Source organism: Amblyomma americanum, chromosome 11, assembly GCF_052857255.1.
Source record: "Amblyomma americanum isolate KBUSLIRL-KWMA chromosome 11, ASM5285725v1, whole genome shotgun sequence".
NCBI lineage: Eukaryota > Metazoa > Arthropoda > Arachnida > Ixodida > Ixodidae > Amblyomma > Amblyomma americanum.
The window spans coordinates 52,536,677-52,559,708 of NC_135507.1; the positions used below are offsets into that span (position 1 = coordinate 52,536,677).

The 23,032-nt window shown below is 43.7% G+C and overlaps 1 protein-coding gene across 1 annotated transcript in view; it reads right to left on the reverse strand.

The window, feature by feature from the left end:
* Positions 1 to 1,123: 1,123 nt before the first annotated feature.
* The window catches only part of Atac2 (Ada2a-containing complex component 2), a 28,620-nt gene continuing 6,711 nt past the window's right edge, over positions 1,124 to 23,032 (reverse strand). The window contains exons 7-19 of the mRNA XM_077642818.1: positions 22,096 to 22,283; positions 20,561 to 20,667; positions 16,734 to 16,886; positions 14,214 to 14,430; positions 12,865 to 12,985; positions 12,341 to 12,427; positions 10,806 to 10,862; positions 9,030 to 9,142; positions 7,695 to 7,787; positions 5,801 to 5,925; positions 5,170 to 5,218; positions 2,346 to 2,478; positions 1,124 to 1,390 (exon numbers count right to left, since the gene is read on the reverse strand). Coding sequence (XP_077498944.1) covers positions 1,217 to 1,390; positions 2,346 to 2,478; positions 5,170 to 5,218; positions 5,801 to 5,925; positions 7,695 to 7,787; positions 9,030 to 9,142; positions 10,806 to 10,862; positions 12,341 to 12,427; positions 12,865 to 12,985; positions 14,214 to 14,430; positions 16,734 to 16,886; positions 20,561 to 20,667; positions 22,096 to 22,283 — 1,617 coding nt within the window. The 3' untranslated portion in view covers positions 1,124 to 1,216. The remainder of the gene's footprint in view (positions 1,391 to 2,345; positions 2,479 to 5,169; positions 5,219 to 5,800; positions 5,926 to 7,694; positions 7,788 to 9,029; positions 9,143 to 10,805; positions 10,863 to 12,340; positions 12,428 to 12,864; positions 12,986 to 14,213; positions 14,431 to 16,733; positions 16,887 to 20,560; positions 20,668 to 22,095; positions 22,284 to 23,032) is intronic.

Sequence of the window (23,032 nt, forward strand, 5' to 3'; positions counted from 1 at the left end):
ATAATCATCTGCTGGAGCTTCTCACCGGCAATATGGACGTTTGTCTTGGCCAGTTGTAGAAGACTGTGGCGACATTAACCACTACAGCAGGCTACATGGTGGGCAGTGTGAATGTACGTGTCAATGAATGCCTGCAGACAGCCACAGTTTTGTTTTTGCTGGCGTTCTATACATGTTAACAATGCAAGAATTTCTGTACATGGCTTTGAGCACATTAAGATCCATGCTAAATGAAGTGTAATGTTTAGATTTCAAAACTGTGTCACAGTGAACATTAAGGAATGAATTCAAGAATTTCATACCATTCATAAACGAAATGAAAATAAAGTTGTTTCCATTATTTACAAGTTACAGCATGCTTATATTGGCATGAGGGCATTATTATGGGGGGTTGGGGGGTGCGTAGAATGGTTCATCTGGAACATTCCGAGGATGAATATCTCAGAATTTGGCATTAATCTGGCTCCGAGGATTGTTGGTAATGAAATGAACAGGTCTTGAGCAGTGCCTGGATGCAGTTTAGTGGAACACACCCTGAGGCTGCAAATAAAAGGGCTATTCAGCAAATTGATGAACTACAGCACAAAGCAATGATTTCGCATGAATATTTGACGATGCAGCTCCTGACATTTTTTTGCCACTAATGTTGCTGAAAAACTGAAAGGATGTCTACAAAATGTCACACGAGCTTCCGCATTCATGTTAAGGAGTCATATATGCATAAGCAATATTTATAAGGTCATGTGACCTTTTCAACTATGTGGCCTGTTCATACATTTAATCACATAACTAGGTCATGCGACAATGACATCATTTAATGGGGATAACGAAACCTCTGCACAAAAAGCCAACAAATGTTGTAAATTGTTTTTCCTGTAACTAGAACAGAGCATGGAATGGTTAGAATGTGATCCACTATCATCGATGTTCATTACTTGCTTACCTCCACTTTTTCTTAGTGCAGTGTCCGAATACCACCTTTCTTTTATCAGCCAGACTGCATGCTATGCCAGCATCATTAGCTCTACCAGCTCCGTCAGCTGGTAGAGCTTCTTTGAAATTCTTTTGAATTTGAGCTTCTTTGAATTTCTTTGAAATGAAGCACAATCAACTCGCCCAGCTCTCCAGCTTGATATATCGTGTATTTTATTTACACATGAAGTGATGACAATGTATTAATTCATTCAATGGCGATGCAGGGGGTGGTGGTGCAGTATTATCTGCTGAGTCGTAGAAACATGGCATGCTTGCACTCCTTGGAGTCCGCTGGGAAGTACTTGTCGTAAAAGTCCAGAATCAGCTCCTCCACCTTGAAGCCAAACTTTTGGTACAGCAGCAGGGCCGGGTTGGTTGCAGACACGTGCAGCGTGACATCCTTTCCCATGCATGTCTGCTCAAAGAAATTGTGCATTTCATTAGCCCACTGAATTAAGTTGCAGTGAAAATATTCCTTCATAGGTATGCACATGTGCAAAACATTTTTTCTTCCACAGCTAGCCTTCAAATCTACAGAAAAAAAAAATTCAGAGTAGAATAGCAATGAGTAGAACTCGCAATAAGCTCCTGTGCACAACCGCACCATGTTCATACGATGTCCCGCAAGAACATCATTGCACATTGCAACTCTTAACCCAGCAATGAGCTCACCAACACTTGCCACTTGCGAGTGCATCGCCTGTTATCCACAAATAGCTAAAATGATATCTGTAAATAATACTTTATGCCAGCAGGCACACTGTTTCAATAATAAAAAAAATGAAGTAGAAAAGTCTGATTACAGTACAATGATCAGTACAATGATAGATGGCGGTGTAGTTTTTGAAAGTATAGGATGAACACAACTGAGGCATTATTTGCAAAACTCCACCTAACACTGTATTTCTAAGTAAAAACAAAAGCCATGATATGCAGCTGCACACAGTCTAAACTGAGAGCAGACATTAACTGCATTTACCACCACTAGACATTTAAACTGTCACAGTGCCACAACATAAGAGGAATGATGGAGCGCGTCCATATCAGTTGGTTCCGAAGTTTTTCACACTGATTTCACAAAAATATGGCAGCTTCACGACCGTATGGCTTCTTCAATCTTTAGAGCAACTTATCCTGCAGAACTATTTGATAATTCATTTCAGATCTCAGTAAATGTTGCTAGAAGGTTACACAGTGACTGCTCTGCAAACTTCTCAACAAAGACTTTTAATGAAGTAGTGTGTAGACTTTCGTCGTGGAATAAAAAAGAGGTCTGTCAATATGCAGGCTTTCCTTGGGAATTGTTGGCTTGCCATTTACAGCCATCACATGCAATGGGTAAGGTATGTGCACAACGCAAGCTGTGGTACCTGGATGAGGTGGTAGAGCATGAATTTGGCGATGCCTGATTCGCGCCATTCGGGGTGAGTGAAGATGAAGGGGATGTACGCCTCGTTGAACTTGACATCTGGCACCATGAATGCAAAGCCCACCACCAGCTTCCTGCAAAACAGTGGCACAAGAGAACATCCAGATGCATCATGCACACTGGCAGCGACAACTGCCTTCTTTATTCTTACATGAGGACTACCCACAATGCCTTAGGGTGCTGCAAGCAGGGGTGTTACAGCATACAGGACAAGTATTCATGTTTGCTGTACATCTTTGTTTCAAAAAGCTGTTGCACTCTGAAACCCTCTTAATAATAAAAAAAGCTGGCAAAGCTGTTAGACCCAGGATGGAATTCCCATATTTTTAAGGTGTGTTCTTGGAAATTGCACTATTATAGCTTTTAACCTGTATTAACTTATTGATTCCATTTTTAAAAATAGGTATCGGGAAGAAATACAATCTCACTTCATACGTATTGGGAAGAAATACAATCTCACTTCATACAGTTTCCAATCAAGCTCCCGTTTCATACTAGTGATGACATCTTTTTCTCCCGTATCATGCCATGACAAACCTGACTGCACTGTTTCTTATTTTTTTAGAGTGCAGCTCTTAAGTGCCCGTTTGTGGGTTAAGCGGCGTCCCTTGTCGTTGCCGTCGGCGTACCCGGGCGCTAAACACAAAAACACAAACGTGTGCCGCCCCGCGCTCAGAGATGGCGCCAGAGTCTTGCATGCCGTGAAGTGACTTTAGGGCGCTACAGAAGGGCCCAGAAGCTTGGAGAAAGAACCCGTTTTTCCATGGAGTGTGCGTAGCCTTGTGTGTGTTGTGTGATGCGCTCCACACATCACTCGCGCGTGGCGGCGTCACATCAGAGAGAAGAAACTCGAGACCCCTGAGAAACCTCACTCCTTGCCTGACCAACTGTGAAGTGAGCCTCGGCGGGAGGGTGAGAGAGCGCTTGTATCGTGGACGCTATGTGTGTGTGCGTGCCTGCTGTGGCGCAAAGTATAGCAAACAGACACAGTGTGCCCTATAGAGGACCTGTAGCACTGCTGGTCAGCCCATGCCATACTTCTAGCTTCGAAGAGGCACTCAAAATAGAAACACCTAAAGCGCTGTGCTGAAATTCTGAATTAGGAGTTAACGTAATCGGTGAATTTTTTTGCTAATTCTGTTCCACTAATGTGACTGCCTGAAGATCCCGTTAGAGAGTGAAACATTTTCTAGCATTCGTGTAAACGTAACAAACATTCACAGGGCCTTCTTTAAGTCAGTGTTAAGTTTTGCTGCTTATATATGCCTAGCGCACTGGTAAAAAATTGTAAAATATAGTTCGATGTAGACAAAATTCGTAATACAAAATTTCATGCAAAACACGCGCAAAACAGTGCAATTCAATCAGTGGAGGGGGACGATTAGGCGACCCTAACTAGAGGGCAGAGGGAGACCCCACCCCACTGTAATGTCACTTGTAGTGTTGTGGGTATTATAATAAATAAATAACAAAGAAATAAATAAACAAATAATAGTTTTGGAGCCGTTTCGAAGAAGCTTGTGGTGATTCCAAAGGCCGGGGAGTGTGCCAGAGGCCAGTTAGGTTCGTTTCCCCACATTAGAGCAGTGTCGCTTAAAAATGAAATGGCATTCCCCCAAAACCAATTTTCATTTTCATGCCAGAACGAAAGCTATCGCCCTTTCCACCATCTCTGTGACAGCCAATGTGGGCGCAAGATGGTTACAACTAGGCCACATCTGTCCTCCCCCCCGTCACTTGTGTAGTGCGGCAAAGCCATGCCAAAACCGCGCGGGCACCGCTTTGCGCTGGGGAGGTTGATATATTTGATTCATGGCTAACAGCTTTTCGTAAATAAAGCAAGAATTGCATGTGTTTGTTAAAAATATTTAGGATGAGCTCGACGCAGCCAAAAATTCTCAATATCCGTGTCCGATATATGATTGGTCCAACTATAGTCTTGGAGAAAATCTTGAGGAACGCGGATTCACCGAAAAAAAAAAAAATCTGCTTCGTCCACTAGAACAAATACACGCAAACTGACTAGCGGGGCTAAGTATAAATAAATATTTTTCTGCAAATTTGCGTCCCATAAACTCCTGTCCATGACTGTACTTCTCACATGCCTCTTAGCTTTCAGAAACCTGGCACAGACGGCTGTACGCCAGGTTCGGTCTCTTCCGACATGTGACAAACATGACACAACGCGCACTATGCGCTTTCTCCAACTTCCAAGGCATTATGCTGAGGTCAGCGAGTTGGATGACACACGGGCCTGGTACTTTCAAGGTAGTACCAGCATGAGTTATGCTAACTGGCAAGCTGATACTCTCTTGGGGCTGTCCACAGAAGGCATGACTATATACTTTAAACATAAGTATGCCTATGATCAAAGTAAAAAGGGAGTAAGTTGCACTCCCTTCCATAAAAGAGAGTGTGCTGGTCTGAACTCCTTTCTGTTCAGAGTGACTATGGTCGGATACAGCTTAAGTCTGCAGTGAAGCTCCGCCCACATTCAGGACCGGCGCACAGAATTCCTCCACGACAAAAAAGTAGTCCGTTGTTAAAATTTCTCTTGTCATCTAAGCAAGAAGCTAATCACGAGAAAAAAGTTATGAGCTCTAGAATTTTAACACCTGGTTTGTTTAATAAAGTCAAACATTAAAAAGCTTATTTCGTTTACATTTAGGACTGGTTAGCGGAGTGATACAGTATGCCGCGGACCGCGGCCCAGTGTTAACAACTGCTGTTTTTTTTAAGTTGCGTCCTACTATAGTGCCACTCACCGGTACATGGCAATGCAGCTGAAGTCCGGGTACTGCAGGCTTTCAGACACTGCAAACGAAAAAGCAAGGAAAGCAAGGTGTTTAAATGAAAACTCGGTTGTGAAGCATTGTCTCTGAAATATATTTTTCCCAGACTAATTGACTGAATGGCCGTTTTAAAAGAGCAGAATTCCTTTCACACCTGCTGCAGTTGCGGTCTAGAAGGATGAAAATACAATGAAAGGAGGCAAACTGAATCCATCACAGTCTGTGGCTTCACCAGAGTCTATCAGCAAGATGTCTGACATGATGTCACGAAGACAAGGTTGTGCGTTCAAGTAAAAAATGAAAATCGAACTGTTGACAAAAAAAGATTAGATAAAAAGGCGCTGTGGTAGTTAGCACAACCTAGCTAACACGAGGATAAAGACAAACACAGCTTTGCCCACTAGAATTAAATGGTGGACACCAGGAATCGCTGGCATTGCTTGAATGTACAACTCTCTCATTAAAAATTTAAATTACTTTCAGTCAGGCATTTCCGCTAGGCATTCGAAGTGGAGAAATTGTATATCCTGTAATTGCACTCCTAACAAGAAAAAAAGAAGAGAAAGATAAAAATAGCTTTCAAGGAGGACTAAGTGGAGCTCACGGTCAATCCCGGGCCAAAAGAAGGTCCGGCACATGGCGTTGACTACGGGTATGTGCTGTGGTCGCACATAACAGAAGTCGATGGGGTGGTGCTCCGCGGGCTGCGTAGTGTTCTCGTCTTTGAACCTGCCGCATCAACGAGAGTGCATTCCTGTTTTAATTGCTTAAACAGCGCAGCTCCTCCTCTTCTGATTAAGACCCTTTTGACAACTGCCAAATTATGTTTAGTAATACCTGATATAAAAGAATTTCTGGCTTAATGGAACAATTTCCACTGATAGGCAGATAGCCACTGAAATAAGTGCTTTCTCAGTTTCAAGGAATTCTGAATGTAAAATAAATATAAATAATAAATGGCTCCTTAGAAATTAACTAGATTGAGATTCAGAATAATTAATTTAAGTAAAATTAAAATTTTAATTTAATTTATATTAATTAAAATAATTTAATTTAAAAGAAAATAGTCCTTCTTTAATGCCGCCATACAACGGCACAAGCAAACAGCATGCTTAGCAGAGCTAAAGGAAGAACAATGCACTGCCAAATTACAATGGTCTTTGCTTATGTAGACAAAAGATGAACGGCAATGTTTCCAAGAACTGTGGTTCATATATTCCGATTTTCGTTCTCCACTTGCAATGCAAAAATTTGGTTAACAGAAGCACATTCCATGCCTCTGTAATATATGAAACAAATAAATACATTAAGAGGTGCCAAGAGTGGTGTCATGTCTCTCTCAAAAAACAAAACACTGCAGGCATAAAAAAGGAAGCTGGAGTCACAAAACCTAGAGAGCAAATTACAAAGGACTGATGACACCAAACATGACTAATAAGCACAGTGATTTGCTCTTATAAGAGAATTCTGCTTACAGAGTGCTACCTGCGACAAACTAATGGGTCTCAAAGTTTAAAAGCAGAGAAACGCATACAAACTACAATTGAAAAAGATGTTTTATTGAAGAAAAAGCTTCAGCTAAGCTCCAACTGCAGTTTCTGCATTAAAATTCAAATAAATGTGAGCAAGAATTGCATTATACAATTCTTATGCTGATCTAAATAAAATCTGCCACATTTAAAAGTTTAACGGTAGTGTCTGCAAAAAGCAAGAGCAGTGTTTCACAAGGAACGCAAAAAATCACACTTCAAAGATTTTCAGGCGTACACTCAACAATTCAGTTGCTCTGCATTGGAAACACAGACCAAAGCTCTGTAAAAAGCATCTATTAGGCAACAGAGTGGTTAAAACTGACATTCTAAACGGTACTATACATGTTAGACAGACAACTTTTGTGAAATTTTATGCAGGAGATAACGGCATGAAACATTATAAAACCAGTCAACGAATTTTGCTCTTGCTCTTGAATTTTGCAATTGCTCTTGAACGCAACGAATTTTGTCCAAAGCGGATACACAAGCCAAGTACAGCCTTTGTCAAAAGTTTGAAGCCCACCATGACCATGGCCAGAGCAGGAGTGCTCGTATGCAATGGCAGTCCGAGGCACCATGGTGGTGTCAGTGAGAGGGCATGTCCCTCTCACTCTCGTGATCTTGATGATAGCGACACCTCACTTAGCCTTGGTACCTGTGAACGCCACCATATGGCAGCACTCCTGATCCAGCTGTTGTCACAGTGGGCTACAAACTTTTGACAAAGAGTGTACTCCTGTGCTCTTGTGTGGCAGCCGTACAGGCATTTACGGGAGTTTCTCTGGGTCACTGTCACAGCAGGTCGGCATGGATAACTTCCATAATGGCTAATTAGAATGCTATACATGTGGGCTGGGACATTAGGCTTCAATAAGACCGGCTTTGTGTGACCATGTGCGCCCGGAAACATATGCAAAGTACAGCTGTGCTGGAAGCATTTTTTTTTTTCCCGCTTTCGTGACTTGCCTTGCATTGAGCCTGTGTGAAAGAACCTCCTCCAAGAGCCTCAGTCTTAGTGGCTTGGCATCAAAATCCCTGAAGATGAACGGTTTCAGCGTCCTGCAAGCACACACGATGCGTAACATTTAGGTGTGGGCAAATTGGGTTAAATTAGGTTAGGAACGTACAACGTGTTCAGCACATGAGATGCACCTGTGCAGATTCCTTATACAGGGGTACAGCGTACAACGTGCATTCACAACTGTACTGTCAGCTTTTAGCCTGTAAAATAACTACACACCTTTGTATATTATTGGGTTACTTCAAGCACCTAGTCGGAGGCAGGCAGAGCCAAAATTGTGGTTTTTTTTTTGTACCGTTCTGCCAAAGTGCAGGAAAAATTCACTCAGTAGCCAGTCACAGCTTAAATCAACGATGTTCAAGTATATGAGAAATAATTAATGAATGACTGAACAAACAACTGCATGTCAAAGGTGACATGTGAGGGACTCACTTTCCTAGAGTGAAGCAAAAGGCTACTTTGTGGCCGGCATAATCAATGCCAATATACTATGTGAAAAGATATGATGATGTTAAAGGACACACTGCACAGCCAAAGACTACACAGCTTATCAATTAATCGCAGTATATAGCAGCTCCAGTGAGGGCAAAGTGCTTTTCTAGAGGTCCTTATAACATGAAGTTCATATTTTCTTAAAATTAGAATAAAAAGCTTTGAACACTGACTCTGATGAAGTTAAATGCTACATAAAAACGTGTGGTTGTGGGAATGAACAACAAACCGAGAGAACACATACACTGACTACAAACGCAGGTGGCATTAAAAGTGCAGTTCACGTGCAAGAATGTTCCTTGCAAATTTTCATTTGATGTTGGTTGCCTTCAACGTAAATGTACCTTCCTTGTCTTTCTTTCTCCGCAACATCTATGAAATATCTCACAATCAGCCAAGTGTCGTGTCCACCACCTCGTGGGTGCATGTGCTGAGCACCAAGCCTTTTGCGATGCTGCCCTTTCCCAAACTTTGCCCCGCAAATCAGAGCAGCCAAGTGGGCTCTCACGCTACAGCGGTGGCTCAGTGGTTATGGTGCTCAGCTGCTGACTCGAAAGACGCGGGTTCGATTCCGGCTGCTGCAGTCGAATTTCGATGAAGGCGAAATTCTAGAGGCCCGTGTACTGTGCGATGTCAGTGCACATTAAAGATCCCCACGTGGCTGAAATTTCCGGAGCCCTTCACTACAGCGTCCCTCACAGCCTGAGTCACTCTGGGACTTTAAACCCCCATAAAACAAACCATAAACCAAGTGGGCTGTCATGTGCAGGCGTTACACTGGTGCTCACCTCTGGGTGTATGGGCTGATGATGCATTCAAGCTGTTCTTCTTCGAGACCCAGTATGCGTGTGACAAAAGACATGTGACCTTGGACCCCCATGCGAGCTGTTCCCGTAGTCACCTGAGAGAAGAGGAGGCAACAATATAGCCTGGTTTTTGTAGGGAATCTAAGCCACTCTTCATTCATTGATTCATACGAAAAAGATTATAATGAAGGTGAGGACAATGCAGTGAGTTATGGAAAGGACAATGATAATGGTAAAATTAAGACAGGAAGAAAGCAGAGAGGGTGAGGGAACAAACGCGGGTTAAAGAAATCCTACCCGAAATCATGATGAAATGGGCATGGGCAGGGCGCGTAATGCGAAGGCAAGATAACCGATGGTAGTTAAGAGTAATGGAGTGGATTCCGAGAGAAGGTAAGCTTAGCAGGGGGCGGCAGAAAGTTAGGCGGGCAGATGAGATTAGGAAGCTTGCGGGGATAAGGTGGCTAGGTGCAGATGACAGAGGATAGGGTTGACTGGAGATGGACGAGGAGGGCCTTTCTTCAGCAGAAGACATAACTGAGGCTGACAGTGGTGATGAAGAAGAACAAGAATAAGAAGCTGCACATGTCAGCTGCTTGCTGCACTTCACACCCCCTTGTCCTTTACGACAGTGTCACGCAGTTCTTAGAGTTATTCTCAATAAAATCACAGTGCTGTGGTAAGGGACATGTCATGATTATATATAATTTGACTAAGCATCAGAAAACAGGAGAAGAGACTGTAATCAAGGCCCCACAGCTTCTAGCATGGCAGCAAATTCCAGCTAAAGTGTAAGAAAGTCTCATGAACAGCAAACGGGCAGCTTTAATGAGAGGTGGCTAAGGCCTTTTTAGAAGGTCAGACTATTGGCCCAGTTGTCCAGAGTATGTGAAACGGAAAAAAAAGAAAGTATAATGCACCACTAGGAAGACGCAGTTGCAAGCATATATATATATAAAAAAGAAGCTCGTATCAGCAAGTGTAATGGCACGCCGAAGTACAAGTTTGCTAATGCATATTTGTGGGCAAGTTGGTTCAATAGGCTTGTTAACAACAGTGCACATAATGGGACGAGGAGACAAAGGCAGGAGACAAATGCAAACACAAGCGCTCACTAACTAACAATGCGGACTAGCAATAGAGAGCTGTTAGCCAGTGCTTGTGCTTGCATTCGTCTTGCTCTGTTGTCCATGTGCTCTTATGTGCAGTGCTGCTAACAAGTTAAAAAGCCCAATGTAAGAGGCAACATTCCCTGTGTACACTGTTCCAAACTTGCAGAATGTTGAAAATATAAGTAGACAAACATTTATATGCTTAACTGCAGTACCGAAAGCAGAATCACATCTCTGCTTCCATAGGCAGACAATTTTCAGAAAAAAAAAAGCAATGTGGCACCACTATTTTTATGATCTTAAGACGGTTTTACTTATAAAGACACCATTTATCACAATTAAATGGGCCGCTTGTTAACAATTAGTTACGTTAGGCCACGACTGTTACTGAGCGCGGATGCTTTAACTGAACTTCCACAATGTAGGAATTGTCAAGAGACTAAACAAGACTCCAGTACCAAAAAAAAATAAATAAATAAATAAATAAAAAACATTTTAAGGACTAAATATTGGCATGCTAAGCTCCATGGGCCCCGTATTTGGGCCCTTGGCGCACATAGACCCGAGGTCCATTTGACCTTCATTTTAACGTTTGATTGTCTCATGTGCTATGCAGTGATGTCAAAATGGGAACCACAAGCATTACCTGATATCGGTCCAGGACATCTTTTGTACGACCGGTTTGCCTGAACTGATGAACTTCCTGCATGATAAGAACACTCATCTGAGAACTGCACACATCACATACGGCAAGCAAACGGTCCTTGTCTAATTTATTTCGTAAATATCAATGCAACCTGTCACATGAGAAACAGATGTGACTGAAAGACAGTACCCAATGTCCATCAAAGAAGCTGCTGTAGGATCAGTCTCTCTTACCTCTTTATGTTTTCTAACTGATAAGCAAACTGCTCCCTGCTCTAGCAATGACAGTAGACTGAAATACGTTGTCGGTGATGTGCTGTGAACAGGGTGAAAAAATCTGTTCTGGTTCTATGAGGCAATTTTGCCAGTACAAACACCTTGGTAATGTAGTGCTACTCAACATTAAACCTGCTACTAGCCCCAGCAGCAACAGTGCTGTGCGTGCAATAGCAGTTGCTTATGTTTTCTGACCATCCTATACTGCATGCTTCCATGTTCAAAAGTGGTTCCACAAACAGGGGAGGTGGTTACTGCAGTTGCCCTGGCCATGCTGAGTCAGCCGTACAAAGCATATGCTCCGCTGCAAGCTGCCGAGTCTAACGTAAAAAAGTTTGAAAAGTGGGAAAAAAATGCGCTGCTGTGGACATGACCTCAGTTCCTTATTTGTTATCTGTACGACAGCCTCTTGCTGAATTAACTCGTATATGCCAAAACTTCAAAAATTTGAAAGAATAAAAATATTTTTCGATATAAAATGTTTATTTCATTTCACAATTCAGAATAATCCTTTTATTAGTGGAAATATTTTTCCTAACATCAAGTTTTGAGCCGTCCTACAATATAGGATACTAGGCAAATTTGCTACTTGTTACGTGCGGTAAAGCTTCATCATTTGACATCGAATTTAAGATTGCCATTCCCATCACGAGCAGTGGTTTCCTTACGATAGTGCGCAAAAATTATTACGTTCTTTTTTTTTTTTCAGGATTACAATGTAGTCGATTGGGCCAAATTAAAAAGTGGCATTCATAGAAGACAGGCCGATCTTTCTGAATGCACCCAATGCACAAAAATGAATGCACACAATACAATCCTTGCACAGGTAAAGTTTAGACCCTCTTGAATCTATGCTAGTGGGTGCAAGCTTACACAATAAACTTTTAGGGCTATTGCGCAAAAAAGCGGCACCCTACATGTAGGACGCTAGGCATATAGGTTAAATAAACAAGCTGGCTTGTGACACTGAAAACACAATGGTCCCAACTTCGCTCTTAACGCGTATCACAAGTTAGCATAAACTCTGCACTGTGCACCAGCGGACACAGCGAGATGACATTACTAATTCGTGCATTACCCGGCATGGAGTGAACAAGTCAACTGGCTTATGTTCTGTTTGTAAAATTTGAGTTGTAAAATTTAGCTAGCTCAAAAAACCAACACTTTTATGCAAGAACTTGTCTGCAGAGAGTGCACACACAGTGTCTTCAGCTGTATAACACTGCAAGCATGGATAAAGAGCCCATTTCCTCTCCTCACCTGCTGCAGATCTTTGCCTGGTCGCCGCGCAAGCTGATCAACCAATGCATCGAGGTCAAAAACGGGAATGTTGCGTGCACGCTTGATCTGAAAGATGAGGAGACAACAATAAAAATTTCGGAAATGCCTCATAACCACAAAAGATAACGTGCAAAAAGCACCATGTGTGGATTTTAAGGATTTTAAGGGAATGGCTGGGGTTGCTCTGCTGGGGCCTGTCTTGCACAGTGGTGGTTTTCTATCCATGTTGTACAAAAAGCGAGTAAGCATCAATGCCAAATCTCCACTATACGCAATACAGACTGCAAAATGCAACTTGTGTGCAATGTATAATTTGGCTGTAAACAAATATGCATTCCAAGAAAAAAAATTGTGCACCGATGTTAACCAATCTGATACTTCCCCAAAATTAGGCCAACAGACCAATTTATAAATAAAACCGATAAAGCAATACTTCTGGTCTTTTACACATCCTCAATCAGTGGACGGCCTTAGTTCAGTTTTCTGCAACCTGCATGGCTTACCTGCCTGACAAGAAGCTTCCTCCTAAGCCTTCGCGCCTCACAGGGAAGCGGAACTTGCTGGCCGTATTTTTCGATCTGGCTCAGCAGCTGGTGCTCCTCGTAGATACTCATGGGAACACACCTGGCACAAGAAACAGGCAATACATACTGATGTGCTTTTTGTGGACATGCCAACCTTTCTTTACTATTTCCAGTCATTCTACAATGTGGGAACACTATAAAGCATGTGCACCTGTACATGTTTTTTCAGATGTCAAGAAAATATGGAGCAACAAGTCACGCGAAAAGAAAATAACACACCTGCAAAAAAAAGCTTAGACCTCAGTTATATAAGCAAGTAGATGCCATGCTAGATGCGAGAAAATGCAGTGCCAGCGATCCTATATTACATAGTGGATGTTACACTCTATAGCAGTAAATAACAGTCACAGGCTGCTAGGTATTCCTTTTCATCTTGAACATTTTTTAAGAGCGTTCCATTTTTTTTTATAAATGTAGCATGGTGCTCTCTTCTTCCCCTCTTTTTTTTTTTTGCATCCAGCTGTCAAAGAAACGATGCCTTCAGCACGGCTGCCAGCAGATATAGGATCTTGTCTCGGCATGGTCTATTTCAATACAAGTCCTGAATCTAATAAAGAAAGGTTTATATGTGATATTTTCAACACACAACAACATGAACAATGCTACAGCAGAGGGCTCTTAAATTTATTTCAACCATCTGGGGCTCTTAAATGCACAGAAACCTCAGAATTCTGGTATTTTCGCACCGTTCCTCCATCTGGAAGGAACTAAATGAAGCTTTCAGATTTGCATCCATCCGAAATAAAACTCGCACGATCCAAAAACGAAGTTTGAGCCATGATAATGTTTTGTGAAAACTTTTTAGTGCGAAAGCACTTCACTAGCAATCCTGGAAAAACCGATGGGTCTCTGAAGCGTTGACTTCTTTGAACTTTGAGATGAAATGACTTGGATGCAGTATGGCTAGACGAAGGTCATGTGGAACTAAAGTTTGAAATTGTCTTAAGGAACAACGTACAGCAATGTCTAGGCAAGAGTCAAGCGAATACGAATTACAAGTGAAGGCAACATTTAGGCAATAGCCAAGCTAATTCGAAACCAAGTGCTTTCGCACGTTCGTACTCGGTTTAGCGGCATTAAAACTCTGTCATTTTTTATGAGAAGAGTATTAAATTCATGTTGACAGTCTTGTCAGGCTTTGTTAAGCCATTGTTACACTTCATTCTCAATGAGAAAACTGTCACCACATGAGCTTTAAACGGCAATGGCAACATCAACAAGGTTGCTACACAGAGGTCAACTGATGCGTGGTAACCTGCCTGGCTTACCTTGGTTTCTCAGCCATGGCCTCTTCTTTGACCTCTGCCTCTAGCCCTCTCTCACCCAACCGGCGCTTTTTTGTCATCCCTGACGTGCGTGACTGAGACGTCTCCGTAGAGTTGCTCTCGGTGTCACTCAAAGGCTCCTCTTTGATGCTCATCATAGATCCGCCATCGTCGCCGTTCACGGCGCCTGTGCTGACTTCCTCCGTTGCGGCCACCTCACCTGCATCAAGCCAGCAAAACTGATCGCGTCGGACAACTTGCCATTGTTTTCTTTTTCATCCTTCCAAGACAGTTGAGACAGTTTCCGAAAGTAAATAATTTGTGCAGCAGAACAGTTTGTGATCTACTGGTGGGTGCTAACTGCTACAACTGAGAGAGCAAAAATGATTAGCACAAGTGACCAACGACTGGCATGGTAGCAAAATAAAGAAAGAAATTGAATCTTTGAAGGTGATGACTTTCTGTTTAACTTCTATCAAGAGTGGGGAAGGTCTTGCACTACCTTTATTGGCATTTTTGTGAACCGCCGTGCAGTGAATTGCGATTACTATGCTCCTGTAACTGGTCACTTGCGCTAACCTTTTTAATTCACCACAGTACCTTATCAAGACAGCATCCACACATTTATTTTACTATGGGAGTTAGATAGGCCATGATCAGAGCGTAGTGCAGTGACCTATCTTATTAGACTGCTATGCACTATGCATCTATTAGACTGCATACCTCTCTATTAGATTATTTGTTTACCTACCAGATAATATATAAGTTACAGTGATTATGGCCTACCCATTAAACTGTATGGCTGAAACTGATGCGAGTGTCATGCAATGAAAATTTGTAAGTGAACTCTCTTCCCTGTCTTCCAAGTCATGCTAGTGTTACATGGTTGTAGAGGCCAGAAACGGGGTAGGAGAATGTGGAACATGCTGCCATGCTCTCTTTTCAAAGCTGTTGAGCTCCTTGAAGAAATAATGCACTGTTGTTCACTTTCCAATGGAGACAACGTGCTCATAGTTACCGAGATTCACTGTTGCCACTTGTGGCCTTGGTACAGTGGCAAGAAAAAGCAGCCTGATTGATAATAATCTGCTCTTTTCATTACAGTAAGTTGCTTTTTGAGATACTGCACAGTTTGCAACCTAGGGCATCATTAGTTCGATCTGTTTAGAGGAATCTCCAAAGGTAGAGTAGACTACAATCAGGAGAGTAATTATTGCTTAGCATCCACTTGAGTGCAGCGAAACAGCTGCAACCTTGCAGTTCAAGAAAAAAGTAAAGGCTTCGTTGGTAGAGTGATAGTTCTGAACCAGGGAAAACTTCTGCTCAAATGTGTAGTTTCTGAGAAGGCTGTACTGCATTCCTTTGAAGTTGTGCGGCTATGTTCAGGTAGACTTTAACAAGTAGTTACTCCTTCAATAAATATCATTTACATGAGCCAGTTCTCTAATCCACGCTGCTCTCTTGCTGCCTCTTAAAATTACTGTATACTGTCGCTTATAAGCCGACATTTTTTTTTCTAAGAACAGTCATCTGAATTTGCGTTGATGATCTATACGCAGAGTCTCGCTATTTGCAGGCTCTAAGGTAGTTTTGGCCGAGCTGCGGGTTGTATATGCCTCGTGCCGGTGTCCATTCTTGGCAACATGCATGGAGCTCCATGTGCAGAAAAAAAAAAGTTAACTCATGTGCAAATCAGTTCCGCAACGAAAACTGGAATTGCGAACTGTTTAGCCAATTCAATTATGCCAGTGGTCGCTTGCCCTGACAAGTGGTAGTTAGTGTGAGAGAAAACTTGCAATAACCTCCCCTGTGTGCATTGCGCCAGAATCCGAAACTACAGGCCAGCTAGCAATACGGCTTGTCGTTAGTCGGCTGGCCACACGCAAGTATAGAATACAAGGTGAAGTGTCATTTAATTGCCTTTGATTTCCATTTGTCTCTGAGTGCTGGCGTTGCGATTCATTGTTATGTGCTTTTTTTGCTTTGAGCTGCATGTGCCATGACACTATCTCACTCAAATTATATTCGGAGTCAACTTTTCGTTTAGTCAGCGAGAGGTGCGAGTTGGGGGGTAAACTTATATTCGGAGCCAATTTATACGCGGCAATATATGGTGCCCCCAACATTTTTTTTGTATAGCTTGCTGCACTGTCCTCGTTTAATTTCAAGCTCTTCATTAGTTTCAGGCCCAGAGATGAGTACTGGAAAGATGCAACTGTTGAGTACTTTTCTTTTGATATATCGGTAAGCTGCTGTTAATGCCTTGAGAGTGTTTGCCATATGCACTTGAACCCAATCTTAGTCTCATGTTAATTGCCTTCTCATGGTCCTGATCTAAAGTTAATACTCGGTTTAAATAAATCTACTCTATCGCTACTTTAGCGTTTCGCTACCTACTCTAAATTGTTGTTCCTTAGCCGGACTACTGCCCGTTGGCTCTTACGACAAAACACGAAGTGTTCAGTAGAACACTAGCCGACCGTGCAGAGAAACTTAAGGAAGCACAAAAAGGAGACGACAGACCATCAGTCTCCAAGATGCCAACGAGCTCCTCGACCTTGGGAGACTGGACACCAAAGTAGCTCGTGTCCATAGTGGCTACTTCTTGGACGTTGAAGTCATCCAGGTCCAGCATCTCGTCATCTTCGCACTCCACTTTTATCGGCAGCAGGCCGTCTGCGAGCACAGGTACACCATTCGTGTATGCCACACTTCAAAAAGCATACACAGGTTCATTAAAAGCTATGAGATTATGAGATTAATTGCTTTTTAACTGTGACAAAATGATTTAAGTAGATGTAAATGCAGGGGAGACAAGACCTGTTCCTACAAGTTACAGGGGGCGTGTGTCAGCAGATGAGGTGAACAGGCCGAGTTTTAGGTTCCAACTACTGTTCTTTATACTACCAGACACGTGGCTCCAGAAGCCAGTGCCGGCGCGTACCATGAGCACCAATGATGGCAATGGCACCACTATATAGTCGGCTATACAGACGAGACCTGTTCCTAGAAGCTACAGGGGGCGTGTGTCAGCAGATGAGGTGAAGAGGCCGAGTTTTAGGTTCCAACTACTATTCTTTATACTACCAGACACGTGGCTCCAGAAGCCAGTGCCGGCGCGTACCATGAGCACCAATGATGGCAATAGCACCACTATATAGTCGGCTATACAGACGAGACCTGTTCCTAGAAGCTACAGGGGGCGTGTGTCAGCAGATGAGGTGAAGAGGCCGAGTTTTAGGTTCCAACTACTATTCTTTATACTACCAGACACGTGGCTCCAGAAGCCAGTGCCGGCGCGTACCATGAGCACCAATGATGGCAATAGCACCACTATATAGTCGGCTATACAGACGAGACCTGTTCCTACAAGCTACAGGGGACGTTTCTCAGCAGATGAGGCAAACAGGCCGAGTTTTAGGTTCCAACTATACTATTCTTTATACTACTCGATGCGTGGCTCCAGAAGCCAGCGCCGGTACGTACCATGAGCACCAATGATGGCAATGGCACCACTATGTAGTCGGCTATACAGATGAGACCTATTCATAGAAGCTACAGGGGGCGTGTCTCAGCAGATGAGGCGAACAGGCCGAGTTTTAGGTTCCAACTACTATTCTTTATACTACCAGACACGTGGCTCCAGAAGCCAGTGCCGGCGCGTACCATGAGCACCAATGATGGCAATGGCACCACTATGTAGTCGGCTATACAGATGAGACCTATTCATAGAAGCTACAGGGGGCGTGTCTCAGCAGATGAGGCGAACAGGCCGAGTTTTAGGTTCCAACTACTATTCTTTATACTACCAGACACGTGGCTCCAGAAGCCAGTGCCGGCGCGTACCATGAGCACCAATGATGGCAATGGCACCACTATGTAGTCGGCTATACAGAGGAGACCTATTCATAGAAGCTACAGGGGGCGTGTCTCAGCAGATGAGGCGAACAGGCCGAGTTTTAGGTTCCAACTACTATTCTTTATACTACCAGACACGTGGCTCCAGAAGCCAGTGCCGGCGCGTACCATGAGCACCAATGATGGCAATGGCACCACTATGTAGTCGGCTATACAGATGAGACCTATTCATAGAAGCTACAGGGGGCGTGTCTCAGCAGATGAGGCGAACAGGCCGAGTTTTAGGTTCCAACTACTATTCTTTATACTACTCGACGCATGGCTCCAGAAGCCAGTGCCGGCGCGTACCATGAGCACCAATGACGGCAATGGCACCACTATATAGCCGGCTATACAGACGAGACCTGTTCCTAGAAGCTACAGGGGGCGTGTGTCAGCAGATGAGGTGAAGAGGCCGAGTTTTAGGTTCCAACTACTATTCTTTATACTACCAGACGCGTGGCTCCAGAAGCCAGTGCCGGCGCGTAATATGAGCACCAATGATGGCAATAGCACCACTATATAGTCGGCTATACAGATGAGACCTATTCATAGAAGCTACAGGGGGCGTGTCTCAGCAGATGAGGCGAACAGGCCGAGTTTTAGGTTCCAACTACTATTCTTTATACTACCAGACACGTGGCTCCAGAAGCCAGTGCCGGCGCGTACCATGAGCACCAATGATGGCAATGGCACCACTATGTAGTCGGCTATACAGATGAGACCTATTCATAGAAGCTACAGGGGGCGTGTCTCAGCAGATGAGGCGAACAGGCCGAGTTTTAGGTTCCAACTACTATTCTTTATACTACTCGACGCATGGCTCCAGAAGCCAGTGCCGGCGCGTACCATGAGCACCAATGATGGCAATGGCACCACTATATAGTTGGCTATACAGACGAGACCTGTTCCTAGAAGCTACGGGGGCGTGTGTCAGCAGATGAGGTGAAGAGGCCGAGTTTTAGGTTCCAACTACTATTCTTTATACTACCAGACACGTGGCTCCAGAAGCCAGTGCCGGCGCGTACCATGAGCACCAATGATGGCAATGGCACCACTATGTAGTCGGCTATACAGATGAGACCTATTCATAGAAGCTACAGGGGGCGTGTCTCAGCAGATGAGGCGAACAGGCCGAGTTTTAGGTTCCAACTACTATTCTTTATACTACCAGACACGTGGCTCCAGAAGCCAGTGCCGGCGCGTACCATGACCACCAATGATGGCAATGGCACCACTATGTAGTCGGCTATACAGATGAGACCTATTCATAGAAGCTACAGGGGGCGTGTCTCAGCAGATGAGGCGAACAGGCCGAGTTTTAGGTTCCAACTACTATTCTTTATACTACTCGACGCATGGCTCCAGAAGCCAGTGCCAGCGCGTACCATGAGCACCAATGATGGCAATGGCACCACTATATAGTCGGCTATACAGACGAGACCTGTTCCTAGAAGCTACAGGGGGCGTGTGTCAGCAGATGAGGCGAAGAGGCCGAGTTTTAGGTTCCAACTACTATTCTTTATACTACTCGACGCATGGCTCCAGAAGCCAGTGCCGGCGCGTACCATGAGCACCAATGATGGCAATGGCACCACTATATAGTCGGCTATACAGACGAGACCTGTTCCTAGAAGCTACAGGGGGCGTGTGTCAGCAGATGAGGTGAAGAGGCCGAGTTTTAGGTTCCAACTACTATTCTTTATACTACCAGACGCGTGGCTCCAGAAGCCAGTGCCGGCGCGTACCATGAGCACCAATGATGGCAATAGCACCACTATATAGTCGGCTATACAGACGAGACCTGTTCCTACAAGCTACAGGGGGCGTTTCTCAGCAGATGAGGCAAACAGGCCGAGTTTTAGGTTCCAACTACTATTCTTTATACTACTTGACGCGTGGCTCCAGAAGCTAGTGCCGGCGCGTACCATGAGCACCAATGATGGCAATGGCACCACTATATAGTCGGCTATACAGACGAGACCTATTCCTAGAAGCTACAGGGGGCGTGTCTCAGCAGATGAGGTGAACAGGTCGAGTTTTAGGTTCCAACTACTATTCTTTATACTACTTGACGCATGGCTCCAGAAGCCAGTGCCGGCGCGTACCATGAGCACCAATGATGGCAATGGCACCACACAACAGTCATTTGGAGTAGAGTGAGCAAGAAATACTCAAGAAAGGGCAACCCCATGGTTGGCATTAGTTCATAAGTGATGCAGATTGGAATATCACGCATTATTGCCCCCTTTTCCAAAATCTGTTTTAGACAAGTCAAAGGCTTCAGCCTCAACTTAACAAGGGTGCATGTGTCTTCAATGTTATCTCCCCACCAACATCATCAAATGCTGCAAGAACAAACCCGCACTGAAAGATGTATAAATGCAGCTTTTCTATCAATGATGCTTCTAGCATGCAAACAGCTGAAAGAATGATTTCTCCCATAAACTCACCAGAACTTGTGGAAACAATGTCAATGGGGTCACTTGGTGGTTCAGACACATGGAGCAAATCTTGCCGAAATGGATCACTTCCAAATAGGTCGTGCTCTGTATTCCAACTGTGCAAATAAAAAGAATTTGAAGGAAACATTATAGCAAAGCTGACAGATGTTGGATGCATAATAAAATGAAAAAACGAACAAGGGCTGCAATATATTAGAAAGTGCACATCTTTTACCAACCTGACAGCTGTTGGAAAAACTCGACGTAAAAAAAAAAGCTGCAGCCAATTCTCTATTAAAAACTGTTTCATATGTGTTCATTGGCATTAGCAAAATTATCTATCTGACCGGCAATGTTGCTTAATTCCCTAAGTAAACAATTGACACCCATGAAATGAAAGCCACTAGCTTTAAAACAAACTGCCTTGTTCCAACTTGCTTTAAAGGTGTTTACAAGCACAAACATTTGAGACAAGTTAACCCTTTGAAAGTGCTGTCTTTTAATTCCAAGAAACATTCCGAGCGCAATTTTACCATTTGCGCGCATGTGAGACATGCACAGAGCTTGTGCTTTATAAAGGTTTAAAGAAAAGAATTTCAAGTACAAACCATTCATCGCCCAACAAGGTCACGACACCTTTGGTGAATTCAAATAGCAGATGTAGAGGACTCAGCCCGCTCTGTATGAGAGCGCCTGGATACAGTGGAGAGGACACATCCTGAATCTAAATTTGGAACACTCATGCCCAGGCTGGAGCAAACTGGGGGTGCGGAAACTATACAGTGTTCCCTCTATTCACTTGCATGTGCAGTCTGGATGAAGGCCACAGCTTAGGGCTTGTCATCTGGCAAACAACAGCAATCCACAAAGGTTCATATGCATGTGTAGTACTTCCATACCACCGGCTGTGCTCAATTTGTCAGTGCACTGACGCAAAGCTGTACTTATGGCTTCAGCAAGAGCAGGCTGTGCTTCCTGAGGGCACTGTCTGCTATGGGCTGCAGAAGGGTTTGAGGGTCACAGGGCATCAACAGGATGCCGCTAGACAAAATATGTCAAGATGATTTCCGGCTGGATTCGCCAATTTTTATGGAGCAGTTTTGATTAGATTTGCCAGTGTCGCGTGCAACCACGACTTGGAAATCACTGCCAATTTGGCGCTGGTATAGCACTGTATGTAATGCAAAGAGGAGGCAATCGATGGCCTCTCAGGCTAACAGAGTGGATTCCAAGGGAAGGCAAGAGCAGCTGGGACGGCAAAGGGTCAGGGTGTCAGGTGAGATGAGGAAGTCCCCAGGGATAAGGTGACCACAGATGGCACAGGATAGAGGGATATAGGAAACGCCTTTGTTGTGCAGTGGACGTAGATAGATACAATGACGATGATAATATTGCTCAGAAACAAGCCTGAAAAGTTGATTGCAAAGTGCTCTACATCTGCTTTGCAATTTGCTATTGAATGTTACTGAAATGAAACTGAAATAGAAAAAACAAAAAACAAAACTGGAACTGTAAAGAAATTTTAAAAAGTCAACAAGAATTACTTGAAGTCCTCGAGCGTCATGAGGCTGTCATGCATTTCAAACGACGAGCCAGTAGTCTCGTCAAACGAGTTGACGCGTTCCGACTGGTACGGCTTCTCCGGAATGGTCACCTGCGGGTCGACAGGTTCTTGCTTGATGTGCACGCTTGCAGGAGTGGTCACCTGCTGGTCAGATGATCCTGCCACAGGCTGCAAGCAAGAAAGGATATGTTGTTCCTTATTTATTTTGCTTTCTCTTCTAAAACCCTCCAGCACTTCGTTCCTCCAGCAAAATGCCTTTGTTCAAAACATAACAGCTTGGATGTGAAACATGCTTCAAAAGTTGGCATTTTAGAGCATTAGTTCTACTGGTGACGTTTCAAGCCTCTGAATTATGCTGATTCCATGGATAAAATCTGAGATAGCGGCCTCCATATCAACGACATTGTATTAGAGCGTTGAGTTCTACTTCTTGCGTTTCAGGTCTTAGCGTTATGAGTTATATAACACAAATCGTAACCCAGTGGTTGCCATGGTAACCGATGTGGCTGCATTATAGATTAAAAGAATAGACAACGGCAGTGGTATGCCCGAGCATCACAACTCAAACCTACACCATGATGATCCCGTATGGTATATATATCCCTGTCTGGCGGGCGTCAAAGTCAGGCTACTTAGTCCTGACATTTGTGTAAAATTTGTGGGCCAACCGTTTCCCGCAGGATGTTCTGGATGGTGTCATACGATTCAGTGTTTCGTGCAGCATAAACTTACTAGTTAAGTTAGAGCCTAGCTTGCGGCAGAGATTCGAGCTGGCGATGTATGTTAGGTGTGTTAACGCTCAATATTGAATAGCTGCCTCAGCGTCAGCTTTTTTTTTTTTTCTTGGCCAGGGTAATAAATTTTTGGGATCTGCTAGCATGCATGGCTGTCATTATGCACTCCCGGCCAATTTTTTG